The following is an 18888-nucleotide window of genomic DNA, read 5'->3' as shown; positions in this document are numbered from 1 at the left end:
AAGTCAAATTGAAGAATGTTAGGAATTTGGTATGTTGTTATAGCATCCAAAAGGAAATGCTAGCACCAGTTAGCTTGTGTGTCTAAAATATTCCTGATTGATCCTTGTTGATCTGAACCTCACTCATACAAAGTTACTGATAAACCACACCAGTTTATTTCCCCAGATTTTCCCCCAGCTACATTAGGCAGCTCATCACCCGGTTTCCACTGGCAAGAGAAAGCACCTTCTCATATTATGAATTATTGATATTTTCATTTAATCATTAAATATGTAATAATCTGGACTCAATCAACGGGTCAACCACAGCCAGCCAGTCCAAGTCATCGCACCATCAGCTTCATGGCTACAAACAGCCTCCAATTTATAAAGAAAAGGAGGGGGAAAGAGAGGAAAAACGGCTTTTATATAAATTGATTTTTTATAAATTGATTTTAAATTTCTACCAAAGAGCAATCTAATGGGAGATGGCATCGGTTGCCTCCATTACTGCCTCCATTACGGCGCAAACCTCGTGCACCAGTCAGCTCTAAATGGTGCACTACTCGGCTCCTCCTCTTTCTTTACCTCTGAGGAGCAGCCCCAAGTTCTGTATTTGGAGCCGTGGCTTATGTTGTGTAGAAGCTGCGCCTGTCTATTTAGAATGGTTGAGAACCATTAACATATGCATTTGGGTAAGAACAAATGTGTCACATGAGTCTGCGCACAAACTAAGAACATTTCTATGCACATTCTTGAATGAGGCCCACTGTGATTAAATAACCAAGTATATTCACATGATTTGACTTTAAATATACCTCTTGAATTGATTTTGAAACAATTTTCATATACATTCAACTCAACATACAACCATCGATTTGCATCAGACTTTGTGTTAACAATATTTGTAGATGAAAAGACTGTCACAGCATTTGGCACGTGACAGGTAATCCCTGCACAAGCAACAGCGGGGAATTGAATAATTATGTTGATAACATTATAACATTGTGTTGCCTTGACAGAGAGGGACATTCTAGTTTGGTTCCCTGCTGTATGATGTGTTCGTAGACCAACATGGAGAGGTGCTTTGAGAATTCTTAGAGTTTGGCTTGGAGGGATCCAACCTCGGGTTTGTCCCAACAGAACTCCTTCCACCAGGACGGGCGTTCCAACACCTTGTTGCCTCGGAGAATTGTTGCCCAGATGTTACTATACAGCTACACAGGGCGGAAAGGAGGAGAAGACATGATTAGTCGGGTTGAGTTTAGGGAAGATTGCCCTCACAATTTTCTTCTGTATAAACTATCACATTCGTTCGGCTCGGACTGCTTTCATCAAAGTTTATTACCTGGAGAGCAAACAAAACACTTATAGGTGTTAATATGGTTCAGTTCTGGAAGCAGTGACAGCTTAGTTAAGGTTCTGACCGCTGGCAGCAGTGTTTTTGTTGTGTTTTTCTTTTTTCTGTTTAATTTAACCAGGTTTATGTTTAACTTCTGCCTCAGATTATCTTCTTCTGCACTTGGGTCCAGTACACCTCCTCATTAAACCTAGGGGTAAATAACTGAACGGAACAGAAGCGACTGCGACAATGACATTAGATGCGGGGATTACGCTATACGTATTCATGGATTAGTAAAGCATTTAAATAGACTGAATGCTTTGACAGTAAGCAATCATCTGCCTATGTTTTGTCAGGGCAGAATCAGCTGCTAGTCGTCAGATCGTGTAGATTTGGCAGTCTGATCATTTCATCGGGGGCTTGTCATTGACGGTGTCACCCTCCAGGACTTAAGATAGAAAAAATACATAGGGTACAAAAACTTACACCATCAAAACAGTGTACTGATATCAAACAAATGGAAAGACGCAAAAACGGCTGTTTATCGGAATTTTCCAAAAAGTATGAAAGTGAAGCTAAATAGAGTTCATGTGTTTGCAATTCAAATAGTTGATTTGCATTGCAAACACATGACCTTAGTTTACTCTCGGTTTCTTGACATTGCCCACTTTTTGTGTTTCTGTCACAAAGATCACGCTAGATGAAGATTAGATACCAGTCTCTTTGATTGTTATTGTCATTCTTCGGCGACAGCATTAGGGGAGTCACTAGCGGCAGCATTTAGCTATGCCAGAACATGAACAACGTTTAAGAAGCAGAACTTGAAATTAAAGACAGTGAACAGTCAGAATAATTGCCTGTGTGACTCAGACTGTAGCCTCAGGTCCCACGCGCCAGCATGCTTGTTTATGTGGTAACAGCTTAATTCCTTCGGGTCTAGGAAGATTCTGGTGAGTTTAGAATCATGCTGCTGACGAAGGGGGTTCTGAGAATATGAGTATGGGTGACTCTCCACAGTATATTTTAAACAGTTACTTTTAATGGCCTCATTGGATTAGAGTTTACTGGGAGGATGAATTTATTTTTCCTGACTGAACAAAAACAAATACAAAGAACATGAGCTGTACTTAAGGTCCATATCACAAATTAGGGATGGGCAATCATTCAATAATACATTTAAAACAGTTATACCTTTATATATTTAAATTATATTTATATACATATACTGTACATCATATACCAGGTGCAGGCTGTCCTTCTCATTACCCCAAAGCTCCGTTCATAACACACTCATATTGCGCCCACATGCCCACACCCACCTAGGGTGTTGTTAGTCATACATGATGTCGACATTCTTCAAGTGTCTGGCTTGTGTTCAAGTAATTATTAAAAAACAGTGTTTAAAATACAGATTAATAAAATGTTAGAATGAATTTGCTTTTATTTAGAGCTACATGTGGTGACTTTATAGAAAAAAAATAAAAAAAATTACAAACTATTAATTGTTATAAGTTTAGGCGTTAGAATTAAAACCTTAAAGGATAGGCCGTTTTTCAACCCAGGCAACTCACTTATACTTATACTCTGCTGCAGCTTTTTGCTGTGCTTAAACACAGTGCAATCCTTAAGCCTTTTAAAAAAAACTGGTTAAATCTCCTTTTTTAATATAAGTCAGACAGTCACTTTATGTCTTTTTATGTTATAGCTAAAACCTTGCACCACTTGCGGTGCAAGCAGTTTTAAATTAATTGTGATATAAGGTTATTCTAAACATCTTAAAAATGACATAAGTCACTTAAGTAACTATAATGCCAGTTGGGAGGTTGTGCTTTGAATAGATCGGGACCAACCTCCTTATCAGGCCTGGGTTGAAAAATAGCCAACCTATCCTTGAAAAATGCTGCACAGAATACACTGCAGCTACCACAACGGGATAAACGCAACCTGGTCTCTATGGATTAAAATAATCAGCAAGGTTGCATGTCAGGCCACACCCTTAAGCATGATGTCATTGTACCACTTTTTTCCACAGGTAACGGTGGAAAAACTGACTGCTGGGATATGCTTTCAGTGAGAGGAGAAAATACAAGGTCTCTCTGTCAGACTTTACCCCACCAGCTGCTGGGCATTTATACAGGGAAGCCATTCAATTCATGGATCTGCATCACCCTTGACTCAGAGGGAAATTCATAGAAAGTTGATATATACTGGGGAAACACGGTTCACTTACTGAGACGCTGAATAGCGCTGAACAACGCTGATCGATCGTTTTCTTTAAAGCTAACGTCCAGGTGAAGATCATTCCTCCAAATGCCATGTGATGTGACCATTTTGAGAGAGTTTAAACTTTTAAATTGTACTACTTTTACACACACAGTGAGACATTGTTGTGTAGGGGACCTGTACCAACGCATACCACTGAAGAAGTCAGGCTGACGTCACTCCCGTGGACAAGCCGAGGATACGGTTTTACTTGTCTGTGAAAACTTTAGTCTCCGTGTTTGTATGGTTTACGAGAAGCGGGTGGAGGAGGTTCTAAATCATATCGCGGACCTTTATCTGACTAGTGCAATAGATCTAAGTCAGTGTAAGCAGGACTGGACTTAATTTTCTACTATGATAGTCAGTTCTCCGACAGCAACGCAGAGAATGACAGTGATACCGGCGTTATCCCGGACTTGGACAACATTACAAACAGTGGATTTCAACCTCATTGTGATGATGAAACTGAATATTTTCAAGAACCACCAGAGGAGACCGACGATACGCCTGTTGTTGTGACAACGGAAGAAGTTGATGACGTGATGAAGTCCGTTGAGGGTGGTGATGCAGATTATGAACAAGTAGTAATGCACAAGATTCTCAAGTTTACCTGCAAATGCAGCCAGGGGCCAAAAGAAAATGAAAAGAGGCCCCAAACAGGCAAAATGAATGCGGTCTTTACCATAATTTGGTACTAATATTATTAGTATCATATTATAGTAAAGACCACATTCATTTAGCCTTTTTCCTGCAATGCCCAGTGTTTCAGTTGATCCCACTAGATGGTGCACTCCAGACACAATTGTCCTCTGTTGGAGTCTGGTCTGTCTGCTCTACTTCACCTTTGCGGCAAAGGTGAAGTCAAAGGGCAAAGGCTTTGAGCCCTTCTGTAAAAATTAGTGGACAAAAGAAAAGTTGACAGTGTGTTTAATCAGGAGTGGAAACCTAAATATTTTTTCACTGAAGTCCGAACAACGGCTGTATGTCTTATTGCCAAGAAACCGTTGCGGTTTTCAAAAAATACAATATCAGCCGCCACTTTTCCACCAAGCATGCTAACTACGCTAGCAAGCAGTCAACGCAAGAACGGGCGGCTACTGCTCAGAGGTTGGCAGCCAATTTACAGACTCAGTAAAAGATTTTTCAGCGACAAACTACTATTCAAGAGTCAAGTACCAAGGCAAGTTATTTGCTGGCATTCAAATTAGCAAAGGGCAGCAAGCCTTTCTCCGAAGGGGAGTTTTTGAAAGAATGCATGGTAGAGACAACAGGTCTCTTGTGTCCAGAGAGCAAAAACAATTTTGGAAAAATGTGTTTATCACACAGGACAGTGACTTGCCGTGTAGAACTAATTGAGGAAGACATAGCCAGCGAGTTAAACAAAAAAGCTGAGTCATTTAAGTTATATTTGTTAGCACTGGATGAAAGTAACGACCTAAAAGACACTGCTCCGCTCTTAATTTTTATCAGAGGGATTAATGACAATTCTGAGATAACAGTGGAATTTTTGACCATGGAGTCCCTAAAGGGGAAAACACGAGGAGAGGATTTGTATGACAGCGTGTCTGGTGTCATCGAGAGGCTGAAGCTACCTTGGTGTCAACTTGCCAATGTCACAACGGGGAAAAAACCCCAAAAGCATTTAATAAATAACAAATTTGAAAAACCTTGCGTAAAAACATCTTACTATTCATGTTTGGCACCCCTGGTTCTACACTTGCGTGCTTTGGCTGCCCTTTAAAGGGCGAAACTTTTTATGTAATGAATTTGACATGGAATTTATATTAGTTCACACAAACACTCTCCATCTATCTGCTACTGGCCCGGCCCGTCTGTCAAATTTTAAAACCCATTGTGGCCCCTGAGTCAAAAAGTTTGCCCACCCCTGCTCTAGTCATGCTGGAGAGGTTGAAAAAGTGAAGGAGATCCATGACACACAGTTGTGGCCTAGCGTTTAATCGTAAAAATAAACATTTGTATAGCAGTTTTCATGCAGAGAATGCAGCTCACAAAGTGTTTTTTGTTTCAGCAAACACCAAAAATATAAATACAATAATACACAATAATAGAAAAGACTAAAAAATACAATCCAAGGGGCATAAAACAGGGAAGATCATATAAGTAAAATAATTACATTTAAAGATATAAATAATTTAAAATAATAAAAAGCTTGTTGATGATTATAAGATAAATTAAAAATGTATATTTTCCGTTGCTGTTTAAAAATGTCCACTGAGCCCACCTCTCTAATACTTTTTCGGTACCGTGTTCCACAATTTAGCTGCATCGTGGAAGAAGGCAGATTCCCCAATTTTATTTTGGGGGTTTTTTGGAATGTTTAAAAGACATGAAGACACGTAAGAGGGAGCTGAACCATGAAGAGCTCTGCATAAGAGAAGAAGGTCTCAAGGAAGTAGAAGAAGGAAGAAGGAATCAATTCTAAAAGATAAAGGCAGCCAGTGCAATGTAGCTAAAACAGGAGTAATTTGCTCTCTTCCTTGTTTTCGTTTAAAGTCAAGTGACAGTGTTCTGAATTAGCTGTAGTTTCTCAACTTACTGTTTTGGAAGACCAGTTAAAAGAGCATTGACTTCCGGATGGAGTAGACACGCTGAGTATCGATCCTGGAACTTTTATTTGTCTAACCTTGCAAAACCCCGTAATTTCACTTTGACTTGCCACCAAGTGGATGATATTGTTATTTTGAGCAACATATCACCGAAATATGGCAGCCCAATCAACCAAACAAAGCGAAGAATAACAAACCGTAAAATCCAATCTCTCCGGGAAAGCCAGCAACAAACTCAACATGGCGACCATAGCTAGCCTCCTAGAAGAACACCAAAAAGCCTTCTCCCCTGACTTTTGGGCAACCATCTCGACACTCCAAGCAAAGCTAGAACTCATTCGAATTATAGTGTAGGACCATGTTCAGAAGATTGCTTCGCTCAAGTCCAACGCCAACATGGTGAAAGTGAAAGTAGGCCCTCGGCCGTACCGCCTGCCTGAACATGAACGCAAAGTCGTGCAGGTAGAATTGAAGGCCACACTGGACATAGGTGATAGAGGAGTCTACGAGCGACTGGTGTAGTCCCATTGTGCTGGTAGGTAAGCCTGATGGGTCGGTCCACTACTGTGTAGACTACCGAAAAGTCAATGCGGTGTTCTAATTTGATGCATATCCAATGGCCTGGCTCGACAAACTCCTTGACAGGCTAGGCATGGCTCCATTTTTTATGACATTGGATTTAACAAAGGGCGGATGGCATATTCACATTTCGCCATAGCTCAAGTAAAGATAGGCTTTCTCCACTCCGCGGGGATTGGACCAATTTGTAACCCTTCGGTTCAGGTTGTTCCGGGCCCCAGCCACATACAGAGACTCATGGACCAGGTCCTGCGTCCGCATGCAGCATACACGCTGTCTACTTAGGTGACGTAATTATTCACAGTGACACCTGGGGGAGGCACATGCAGCAAGTGGGTGCAGTGCTTTGAGTCCCTGAGGCTGGCAGGGCTCACTGCCAACCCTAAGAAGTGTGTGGTTGGGCGGAGGAGGTACAGTATCTGGGGTACCACATTGGTGGAGTACTGGTCCGACCCCGGACAGATTAAACTGCCACAGTCGCGAACAGTCTGAGACCTAAGATGAAAAAGGAGTTTACCTCCTTTTTCATCGCAGCTCGCAGTTGGGGTGGTCGGAGTTGGTTATCGCAGCTCGCAGTTCTTGGGGCTTTCCAGTCACTACAGGAGGTTTGTAGCCGACTATTTGAAGCTGACCATCCTGTTGTGTGTCAGATCCCGGCCAGTGGACGGAGAAATACCAGCAGACATTTGATAAAGTAAAAACAGCTCTTTGTGGGAAGCCAGTGCTGTGTACACCTAACTTTTCTCTCCCTTTTTGTTCCATATGTCGGAGATGGTATGGCGCAGATGGTAGTGGCTGTGGGGGGTGGTGGTGGTTAAGCCACAGACGGCGCTGGTGTTTTCCCGCCATGATTGGTTGGACCCAGCTGGGATAGCTTTCTTATGTGTTGTCTTGTCTTACAGTAGAGATGGCGTGGGGCAGGACGCTGCCACGCCTGCAGACCAGACCAAGGAAACCCAGACTCTGATTATTTTATTATACAATTATTTAAGGCTTTTTTTGTTTATGGTTGTGAATAAAACACTCTCCATGTTGGTGCCCCACTGCCTGAAAGAGTATCCCTCCCTAAACCCGTACCTGTGGGCAGAGACTCCCACAAAATCCTTTTTCACTAGTTTTGATCGGCAGCTGAATGCGTTCATCTGGAATAACAAGCCTGTCCATTTTAAGAGATAAATTCTCCAGCTCCGCAAGTCTGAAGAGGGCCTTGCACTTCCGAATCTCTGACACCACTTTTGGGCCTGTAACATTAAACTCCTTTATTGGGCCAACTGCAAACTTTCTGACCCCTGCCCGCCCTGGGTTCATACTGAGATATCATCTTATTTTTTTTTATACTCCATCATTTGCTCTCAGCTTCCCATAGTGGCCTACAAAATTTCAAACAACCCAGTTTTCAATCGTACTATTAAGACTTGGCTCTAATTCAGGAAACAGTCTACATAGAGCTTCTATTCATGGGCCGATTTTAAATAATCACCTATTCTCCCTGTCCTGCTCTGACCCCGCCTTCCAGTTGGTCAATGGTCTTTTAACACTTAATGACCTACAGTATATGAGGATGGGGTCTTTTCATCCTTTGCATCCCTGTCAGTTAAATTTAACTTGCCCAATAGCCTCTCTTCCATTTTTTCCAAATAAGGCATTTGTTCAAAAGCAGTTCCCCCATTTCCCCAACCGCCAACTGAATCGAACATTTACTAGTTTCTCACCCTTTATTTTGAGCTGCTGATATCTATTATCTATGGCAAAATCGACTCCATGAATCCCACCCCACTACTGCACCTCTCAAGTACTCCTGGGGGAGCAACTTACTGTAGGTATCAATATCTCAGACGGCCAGTGGAGTGACATTTTCGGTCTTGTGCACTCGTCATCTAAGTGGGCCAGGCATGGCCTACTGCAGTGCAAGGTGCCCCACAGAGCCCACTTTACCAACGCTAAATTGGCAAAAATATATGCAGATAGAAAGAATGCCTCTAATAGATGTCAGCAATCTCCAGCTGACTATACATATGTTTTGGACATGCCCGGGGCTGACTGACTTTTGTTCCATTTTAAAACTATTGAACAGGCCTTCAACACAAATAACACCCTAACCCCCTGACTGCTTTGTTCGGCCTCCCCCAAACTCAGAATATGCCCACTACATTACAGCGTGTCATGGCCTTCACCACTTTGTTAGCCAGACGTTCCATCCCTCCTAAATGGAAACATGTCCACCCACCCCAAACACAAGACAGGTGGATACAGGATGTCTTACAATGCATACAACTGGAAAAGTTATAATTCTCACTGAAAGGATCTCTGAAATCCTTCCACAAGACCTTGAGTCCCCTACTATTCTTTATCAGGGACCTCACTATCTCTTCTGATGCTGATGGTGTTTCAGAGTTGGAGCTCGCCAGAGTGGGAGAGAGGGATCCTCTTTATCTATTGCCTGTTCTACTATATGCATTTTCCATTTCACCTACTTTAATTCAAATTATTATTATTATTATTATTATAACTATTACTATTCACTTTTCATTTATCAATTTGTTATTCGCTACAGTTAATCGCATTTACTACATATGTTTATTTATTGGGGTGGTTCTTTTTCTTTGCTTTTTCTGTTGCAGACACCTTACCTTGTCTTGGATTTAATGTACTGACTTCTCCATGTCTGTAGATAACTCAATAAAAATAATTTGCTGTGATAAAAAGAGCATTACAGTGGTCCAGTCTACTTGAAATAAATGCATGAATGAGCTTCTCAGCATCCAGTTGAATTGGCAATATTTCTGGAAAAGGTGGAAAAATGCTGTTTTGGTCACCCTGTTTACTGTATGTAGGATTTCAAACTTGAATCAGTCTGAAACGACACCTAGATTTGTTACTTCCATTTTATTCTGATGACCAAAACTTCCTTAACCATTAGAAAGTGCATCTCTTTTGGCTTTGGGACCAACTAAGAGTATTTCAGGACGCACGCGCCCTTGTGGATTAATGGGACTTCTGTCGACAGGCTGAGCAGCTTCAGATATCTGGGAGTCCACATCACAGAGGACTTAACATGGACTGTACACACAGACACTCTGGTGAGAAAGGCGAGGCAGCGTCTTTACCACCTCAGGCAGCTGAGGAAATTCCGGGTCTCGGTGAGGATCCCCAAGTCCTTCTACTCTGGAGCAGTGGAGAACATCCTGACAGGCAACATCACTGCCTGGTTTGGGAACTGTACTGCTCAGGACAGGCAGAGGGGGATGCATTCAGCCCACCGTACCACTGGAACTACCCTCCCCTCCCTGCAGGACTTATACACCAGTAGGTGTATTAGCAGAGACCGCAGGATCATGAAGGATCCTCATCACCCCAACAACGACTTTTCCAGCTGCTGCGGTCAGACATGCGCCTCCGTAGTCACACAGCTAGAACAGAGAGACTGAGACGGAGTTTTTTTCCGCAAGCCATTAGAACTGTCAATGCTGACCTCACCAGGGGTCCTAACTGAGCCACACACATAGGCTCCACTACCTACTGTACTATATGTATACTACTATATCAATTTTATTTCTTTTTATTTTTATTGTATTTTATTCTATATATTTTTATTTTATTCTATAAGTATTCAACTTACTGTATTACGTTTTAGGAGTCAGTTAGTCGGCCTATAGAAAGACATTTTTTTATTTTTATTTTTTCCTAGGACATATTGTGTGCTATTACCGGGTGCGTTGCATTACATTTCACTGCATATATGTATGAAAGTATTTATATGTATGTGACAAATAAAAATCTTGAATCTTGAATAAAAATCTTGAATCTTGAATCTTCAGTCTGATCTTCATTTTATTAAAAAAAAACGTATTGATCATTCATTCACTCATTGCGGCCTGACAGATAATCACAGAGCATAAGGCATTTATGTAATTTGGCTTGACAGAAATGTATAATTGTGTATCATCAGCATAGCTATGAAAATTAACATTGTGTTCTCTGATGATATTACCTTGCAGTATATATATATATAACAATATAGTGAGAAAAGAAGGGGACCAAGACATCTTCCTTGTGCAACACCAAAATAAATGTCATATTTCTTTGATACAAAGAGCACATTCTCAGAGACCAACCCAGTTTTCTAGACCAGGGGTGGCCAACCAGTCAGAGACTAAGAGCCACTTTTTTTTACTGTTACTGCAAAGAGCCACATCATACACATGGGCACACATGAACACACACACACACACACACACACACACACACACACACACACACACACACACACACACACACACACACACACACACACACACACACACACACACACACACACACACACACACACACACTCACACACACACACACACACACACACACACACACACACACACACACACACACACACACACACACACACACACACACACACACACACACAGACCTCTGCTCAGCCAGATTTATTGTAAATGTCACACACCAACATGATAATGACAGAAATTGACTCCTAGCCCCCGCGACCCGACTAAGGATAATCGGTTGAAGATGGATGGATGGATGGATTACTAAGACCACAGGCCAGTTAGTTACTGTCTCACACACACAAACTCTCAGTTCAAAAAGTACTGTTGTTTATTTATTCATAGAGGGGGGAAATGGACTTCGAGTTTAATGATAAGGATGTATTTTTTTCATGTTGGGTCAATTTATTCAATAGTGTCCCTTAAACCCTAACCTTTAAGAATCAGTTTTGGCTCTTGCCTACCATACACGATCCGATGCTTTGGCCATCCACATATACCTGGGACTAGGTGTTCCGGAGCCCTAGCCACATTTTTGAAAATGTGTGGTTACGAGGATCGCTATCGGATCTCGAGTTCAAAGCCGCTACCATTGAGCCAGGACTCCTAAATGAAAGTACTGCGTTTCCGCGGTATACCTCTCAGTTCAACCAAGTCCACAAACAAAAATATAATAATTAACAACAGCGTTTTTCTCTGACTATGCATGTTGCTTAGTGGGACTTCTGGCATTCCTTGTCTTGAAGAATCCTCGTCAAATCTTGTATTCCGTTGTTGCCACTCGAAGCAATTCTTTCACATGGGTGTCAGTCAGAACAGATCGATGCTTTGATTTCACATGTTTTAGGGTAGAAAACACAGACTCGCAGACGTATGTTGACCCAAACATTGAAAGTATCTTAAGCGCAGCCCGTTTGACATTGGGGTATTTTTCCATTGGCACACTTTTCCAGAACTCAATGGTCCCTTCCCTTAAAGCAGCTTTCAGTCGGTCCTCCTCACAAAAATCGATCATCTCCAACTCAGCCGTAGCCTCATCTGTGACGAGCGAGGCTTTCAAACAGTCCGTATCCGCATTAAATGGGTCGACGAGGAACGTAATCTGTGGCCTTTTCAGTTATAGATCACGGAACCGGGTCACAAAGCTTTCGTGCAGGTTTTCAACCAGTGTTGCATATCTGTCTCTTTTCTTTTTCAGGGCGGCGCTGGTGACTTGCCCGCTGGCTTTTAGCAGAGTGGGAAAATGCGTTAAATCTCCCTTTTGAAAATGCGTCTTGAACAGCTTCAGTTTGTTGACAAACGCAAACACACTTTGCATCAGGTCAGGGTTAACTTACCCTGCAGGGTCAGGTTCAGTCTGTCCAAGTGACACAGCAAGTCGACCAAAAAAGCCAGATCCATAATCCACTCGAGGTCCGAGAGCTCAGGATAGTCCTTGTCCTTCTCTTCCATGAACAGTTTCACGGCATCCAAAAGCTCAAAGAAGCGAGAGAGTACCTTGCCTTTTGACAGCCACCTCACAGTGCAGTGCAGCGGCAGGTCACCTGGAAGCCCTTGGTCCAGCTCAGCGATAAGATTCCTGAATTACCTGTGGTTAAGCGCATGTGTGCGGATGTAGTTGACGATTTCCATCACGGGCTTCATGACGTTGTCTAAATTCAATGATTTAGACACGAGTTGCTCCCTGCGGATGATGCAGTGGAAATTCCAAAACACTGGAAATGTTTGGTCAGCTTTGCACAGCCGCACAAGCCCATTCACAGATCCGATCATGGCTGGCGCTCCATCCGTGGCTATTGCAGTTAGTTTCTGTATGGGCAGATTTGCTTTTGTAAATGCAGCCATCATTGTTTCTTTCACATCAATGCCACGGGATCTGTCTTTTAATGGCACTATATCAAGGAGTTCTTCTTTGATCACACAATCGTTTGACACAGACCGTACAAATATTGCCAACTGAGGCTTGTCTTGTATGTCACAACTCTCATCCAATGCGACACTAAAATACTCACATGCTTGAAGGTCAGATCAACTGTGATTCAATAGCCGTGTGAATGTCCGATATTCTGCGTTCAACAGTGTGGCGGGACAGTTGGATGTCTGATACACTTCGTTTTAGTTTGTGGTCTTCAGGAGACATGATTTCAACAGCGTCACTGAGGCATTTTTTAACGAAGTCCCCTTCATTGTATGGCTGTTTAGCCTTTGCAATGTTCCAAGCCAGTTGATATGATGCAAGCGTTACGGTCTCTGAGTGCTTTGTAAATTTTTGGAAAAACTGTATCTGCTTTTCTGCCTGATTTTTCAAAGTGACCAACTTGTGCTTGCGAAGTTCAGTCCCTTTTGGAAATTCCTGGTCGATGTTAGCATGGAGTGAGCTGAAGTGGCGCTGAAGATTTGAAGTTTTGAAATGCGCTAATGACGCCTGACATATAAGGCAGAATGGCTTGCCATTACGTTCAACAAAAAAATATAAACTCTCCCACTCTGTCAAAAACGTCCTGTGTTCATCTTCATATTTTCGTTTTGCTGTGCTTTTTCTCCCTGCCATTATGAGAGCGAACTTGACACATTGTTTACTACTGAAATGATCTCGTGGTCCGCTTGCGACCGTAGAAATCAGTGTTGTCAGATTGGCCCAATCTGGCAACACTGGCTGCAGCTCGCGTGTCGCTCGCGAGTCGCGACATCGACACACACACACACACACACACACACACACACACACACACACACACACACACACACACACACACACACACACACACACACACACACACACACACACACACACACACACACACACACACACACACACACACACCCCTCCAGCCTTCACAGTTCTCCATCGGGGATGTCGTATACGCAACGCAATTCACCGGCCGATCCATCTTATATGTTGACTACTAACCATGTCAATAGTGTTGAAAATAAACTTCCAAAGCTTTTAGAATCTTATTTGGTGATTTATTAGTCCTAATGCCGTGTTAGACGCATTCCAGTCGCCTGGAATGCGTCTTTACGTTGACTTTGTATGGAGGCGCGCCGCCCCGGCGCTTTTGGTGTAAACGCGGCATTAGGACTAATAAAACAGGCGTTAATGGGACATGACTCCTGCTGCTGTCCGCTTTGAGTAAATGAGGAAGTGATCCGCGGTGGAAAACGAGTGATACATCGTAGCGATTTTATAATCATAATAGGGAATGAATGGCTGCGCTTTTTTTTTTTCTGCGTTTTTGACGCTTGTCATGTGAAAGCCCCTTAAGAGCTGCATGAAACCAGCCAAAGAGCCGCATGAGGCTCGCGAGCCGCGGGTTGGCCAGGCCTGTTCTAGACGATTGATGAGAATGCTGGGGCCAATTGTGTCAAATGCAGTACTCAAATCTAAGTGAATAAGAACTGAGACCTTGTTTGCAGCAGCACTGAATCTAAGATAACTGACTATTTTAGTTAGAGCAGTCTCTGTACTTTGATAGTTTAGATTAGATTTAAAACCGGACTAACTTCTCTAGCATACTGTTTTCATTTAAAACGTTGATTGTAGTTGATTAAAAGGTAAAACCGTTTTCATTTTGTTGTTAAAGAATTGTGCAAATTCTTCACATTTGAAGGCAGAAGCCAGGCTAAGAATGTTAGAGGCTGGAGTGGGATTTAATAATCGGTCAGTAGTTGAGAACAGTTTCCGAGGATTGCTGCAATTGTCTGCAATGATCTTTGAAAAGTGGGTTCTTCTCTCGGTACAGACAGCATTGCCATAAGTAGAAATGTGCTCCTTCAAAATGTTACAGTGGATCTCTAGTTTAGTTATTCTCCATGCCTGTTCAGCTACACAATTTCTTAAACTCACGAATAGTGCTATTTATCCATGGTGATATTGCAATAGTGGAATGCTGTCCGATGCGTTACTTAAGTTACTGTTTAAGCCGTCAACAATTTTATTTATCGAACAGTGTACATTATAGGGATTAAAGGAGTTTGTAGGTTCAGAAAACTGGAGGTTCAGAAAATCGTTTTGCTGTGGCATCCTAAGAACCGTTTTTGAATTGTAAATTCTCTTTTGTAACTAGATGTATTAAACAGAGCATCAAAGAACACAGAGTTATGATAAGTAATGTCAGAAATATTACTGATTCTTATCCCTTGTGATACTACGAGGTTAAGTACATTAACCAGTCGATGGGTAGCTTCAGTAACGTGTTGTGGTAATCCTAGGCTATCTAAGAGATTCAGAAATCCCATAGTCTTCGAGTCAGTATTATCACTGATATCAAAATTCATATCGCCAGTGAGGGTTATTTGGTAACTAATAAGAGTAATAGACATAAGCTCAGAAAATTCAGGAAGAAATACTGAGGATTGCTTAAGTGGTCTGTATAGAGTTAAAATAAGCACATCTGATTCAGCTTTGAGCACAATGGCAAGATATTAAAAAGATGAAGATTTTCCAAAATCAATCTCAGTAAAACAGAACTGATTGGAGAAGATAGCAGCTACCACCCCCCCTTTGTCCCGTCTTACTGATTGAAAGAACTTTTCGTTTATTATAGTTATGATTTTTTTTAAGAGATAAAATCAGAGATAAATATGTATTTAAAAAAACTCTTATTTGTGAGTGATCTTACATTTGAAAGTGCCATTTTGATATTCATGTCTAACTTTGTATGGATCAAGGTTATTACTTAGATGTTAGATAATTTACTGAAATTGCAACCAGCGTTAGGCCCAGGCCTACATTTTTTCTGCACAGTAATAATAGATGGAATGAGAGATAAAGGCAAGGCATCAGTGTGGAGCAGTACAGGTATGACAGTGTCAATAGGGAACATAGGCCTAAATCAGTTAAGAGTGTTTGCTCGAGCCAAGAGCGAGGTACTGAATGCCATGTACGGATCAGGATCATTAAAACCACATTCTACAGGTGATATGAGTTCACAGCTCTGATTAAAATCAATTGGCATCGTACACACCATACATCAATTGTTCAGAGCCTTTTGCTTTGTTTAGACTCCACATGAATGTGTTGGGGGGGGGGTGTAGAGTTTGAGTGTGAGAGTGTGTCTGTAGTGTCTGTGGTGTATGTTGTGTTAAGTAGTGTAAGCGTGTTGCTTTCCTGGAACAGACAGAGCAAGTCATCTTCCAACTTAGAGACTGATCCCTACCGTAAACAAGGGGTGGAAGAAGGAATGGAGATAGAAGTCTGAAGTACAGACAGATATATGTAGAGAGGATTGGGACACCAGTATAAATAAGTATATAATTCTATAATTCGAAACTCATACACCAGAACTAATTGGGACCAATCCTGTGCACCCAAGGGTGGACTCTTCTCCAAAGAGGGGGATTGGTGCCGGTCATAAATGTACAACAGAAACAGAACAGCTGTGCTCTTGTCATCCCACAGGTCATCCAAATGAGTTATTGTATGCAGCTCTTGATGAATAAAGATTGGCTTTCCAGGTTGAGACTGTCTTGGATGCAATGTCATAGATATACCCTGTGCTATATGTCCAGCCTGCTGACAGAAAAAAAAAAAGCCTTTCTCCTGCCCCGGAGACATCCCAAGGCTCCAAGAACACCCCAAGACAAAGCATTACAGCTGCAGAAGAACCCCTAACCCACAGTGAAGCAAAGAGCACAAAGAGCAACACCCACTCACACCCCAGAGCGCAAACCAGTCCTCCTGGTTTCCGCAAACACTCCTTAGGGCCTTACCTGACCATCGGCCTTGCCAATAGAGGAGTTAAGGATGAAATCGGGGGGTGCAAAAACATCCACCAGTGCAACAGCATCATTCTTCAACTGCAGAGACAGAGGATTGAAAAATACACTGTTGTAGGAGAAGACTGTCAGATGAATTTAGAAAAGAAAATCAGGATGAATTTGCTGTTCTGATTCACACGCACACACACACACACACACACGTACCTGAGAGCAAAGAGTGAGAATGGCTGTCTGGACCAACTCCGCATGCTCTCTTCCATAGAAGTATCCACCTGTCCGCCACAATAGCCAAGAATAGAAATGACTTGCTTGCGAGATGTTAAGTTAAGGAGAATAGTACATTTACAGATAAAGTGTGATTTTTCAAACAAGCAAAATTATTATTATCACTAAAATGAATATCATTATTTTATTGTTCACTGGTTTAAAGATTGTCCCATTAAGTATGTATCTATTATCCAATTAAAACAGTGACTGACCATCAATATCATCACATGTCTGTGCTTTCTTGTGGATATGGTTGACAAGATTTTTCGCGGCCTAAGTACTGTTTCGAACTGAAATTTGCCCAAATCCAATTTATGCCTCGAACGCCCCGATTTGTTGCTGCTCTGCCCAAAATACGAGGGAGCCATTCATGAATAGACTTGTGTGCTTAGTTATCCCAGCATTCAGTTTTGGGAAACCTTACAAGTTTGTTCCTCCTAGAACAAACGTACAGTATGTGCTTTTGGAAAGGGACAGTGTTTCTCAAATAAATAATACAATTTTGTCAAAACGAGACACGAGTGCCCTTTGGCGTTTGTGCACGGCAATGAAACCGCATTCAAGTCATAGAATCGTAGCAAATGTTGTATTCTAAAATGTAATTCTAAAAATTCTATAAAATTATTTTGGCCCCCTTCCTTCCACTGAGGCCACCACACAAGCTCAGGCCATTTTCTGGTGTTTCTTAGTATATCAATCCGTGTTACCTACACCACTCTCTAAATGTTTTGATGCTTTCACAACTCTGCACTTTTCAACATTCCCTCCAATATTGAAACGACAACAGGATTTGTTGTACACCACTTTCCTTGGATTACTTTGGTTCAGCTGAATATTTAATTGATATTAACTTGTCTTCACTCTCCATTAAACAAACCACAGGCTGGGGGCTGCTTTATAGTTCTGCCTGAAATAGCCACCATAAGTACACTGTGGGTGTCTTGTTTTTCTGCCGGTTTATTATCCTTTGTTCACTTATGCCGCGTCTCAAATTGCTGTGATCTGGAATTAGCTAGAACCATGAAACTTGGCCAAATAACTGGAAATGACGTGCAAATACTTCCCAAGAAACATTTCTCACATGTTCTTTTCTCAATATACCAACTGGCCAGATGGTGACACGGTAATTAAGGATCAAAAGCACAATTTTGGAAAGGCCACGCCCCTCACACTGTGACTATGATTGATTTGAAACACAAGGGTACAGCTCAATGTGCTCTCCAAAAAAGCCTCTTGGACCATTAAAGTCCGTAATGATGGATTTTTTGCCAATTTACATCATGTGAAAAACAGTAACGTCACATCTACATTTTGACTGTATCAACACCAAATTTGGTATACAGCATTGCGGCTCTGAGATACACATTTCTATTAGAAATGTGCAAGATCATCAACCAAAAAAACGTTGCGAAAGGTGGGGCTTAGCAGACAATTGGCCATAACTCATTAACCATTTCCCCAATCATCAGAAATCTTGGTAGATATCTTCAGTCCGTGATTGGGAATAGGTTTAGCAAAACATTTTGAGCCTGACCCATAGGGGGCACGACAAATGCCCACCACCAAATTTGGTGCACACGCTCTGAGGTCAAGGATTAACCAAAATCTGAGCTGCCATATTGATTAGTGCATGTGGGCGTACACATCTTTTTTGGTGGAGGGTGGCCAGGTTTTTGGACCGAGCTTTCTCATTTCTAATAGAAATGTGTATCTCAATCCCACTGTGCTGTATACCAAATTTGGTGTTGATATAGTCAAAATCCAAATATCTTTTTCAGTTTATGTAAATTTGCAAAAAATCCATCATGACAGACTTTTATGGTACAAGAGGCATTTTGTTTTTGACTGTATCAACACCAGAATTTGGTATACAACATTGTAGGATTGA

At 41.7% G+C, this 18888-nt stretch overlaps 1 protein-coding gene across 1 annotated transcript in view; it reads right to left on the bottom strand.

The window, feature by feature from the left end:
- Positions 1 to 897: 897 nt before the first annotated feature.
- LOC307246886 (peroxisomal acyl-coenzyme A oxidase 3-like) overlaps positions 898 to 18888 on the bottom strand; it is a 63226-nt gene continuing 45235 nt past the window's right edge. The window contains exons 17-19 of the mRNA XM_080022924.1: positions 16938 to 17005; positions 16725 to 16811; positions 898 to 1196 (exon numbers count right to left, since the gene is read on the bottom strand). Of these exons, the coding sequence (XP_079879050.1) occupies positions 1077 to 1196; positions 16725 to 16811; positions 16938 to 17005 (275 nt within the window). The 3' untranslated portion in view covers positions 898 to 1076. The remainder of the gene's footprint in view (positions 1197 to 16724; positions 16812 to 16937; positions 17006 to 18888) is intronic.

This window comes from Zeus faber (genome assembly GCF_960531495.2).
Source record: "Zeus faber genome assembly, chromosome: 22".
Classification (NCBI taxonomy): Eukaryota; Metazoa; Chordata; class Actinopteri; order Zeiformes; family Zeidae; genus Zeus; species Zeus faber.
The sequence above is the reverse complement of the archived record's forward strand: the minus strand, read 5'-3'. Positions and strand labels throughout refer to the sequence as shown.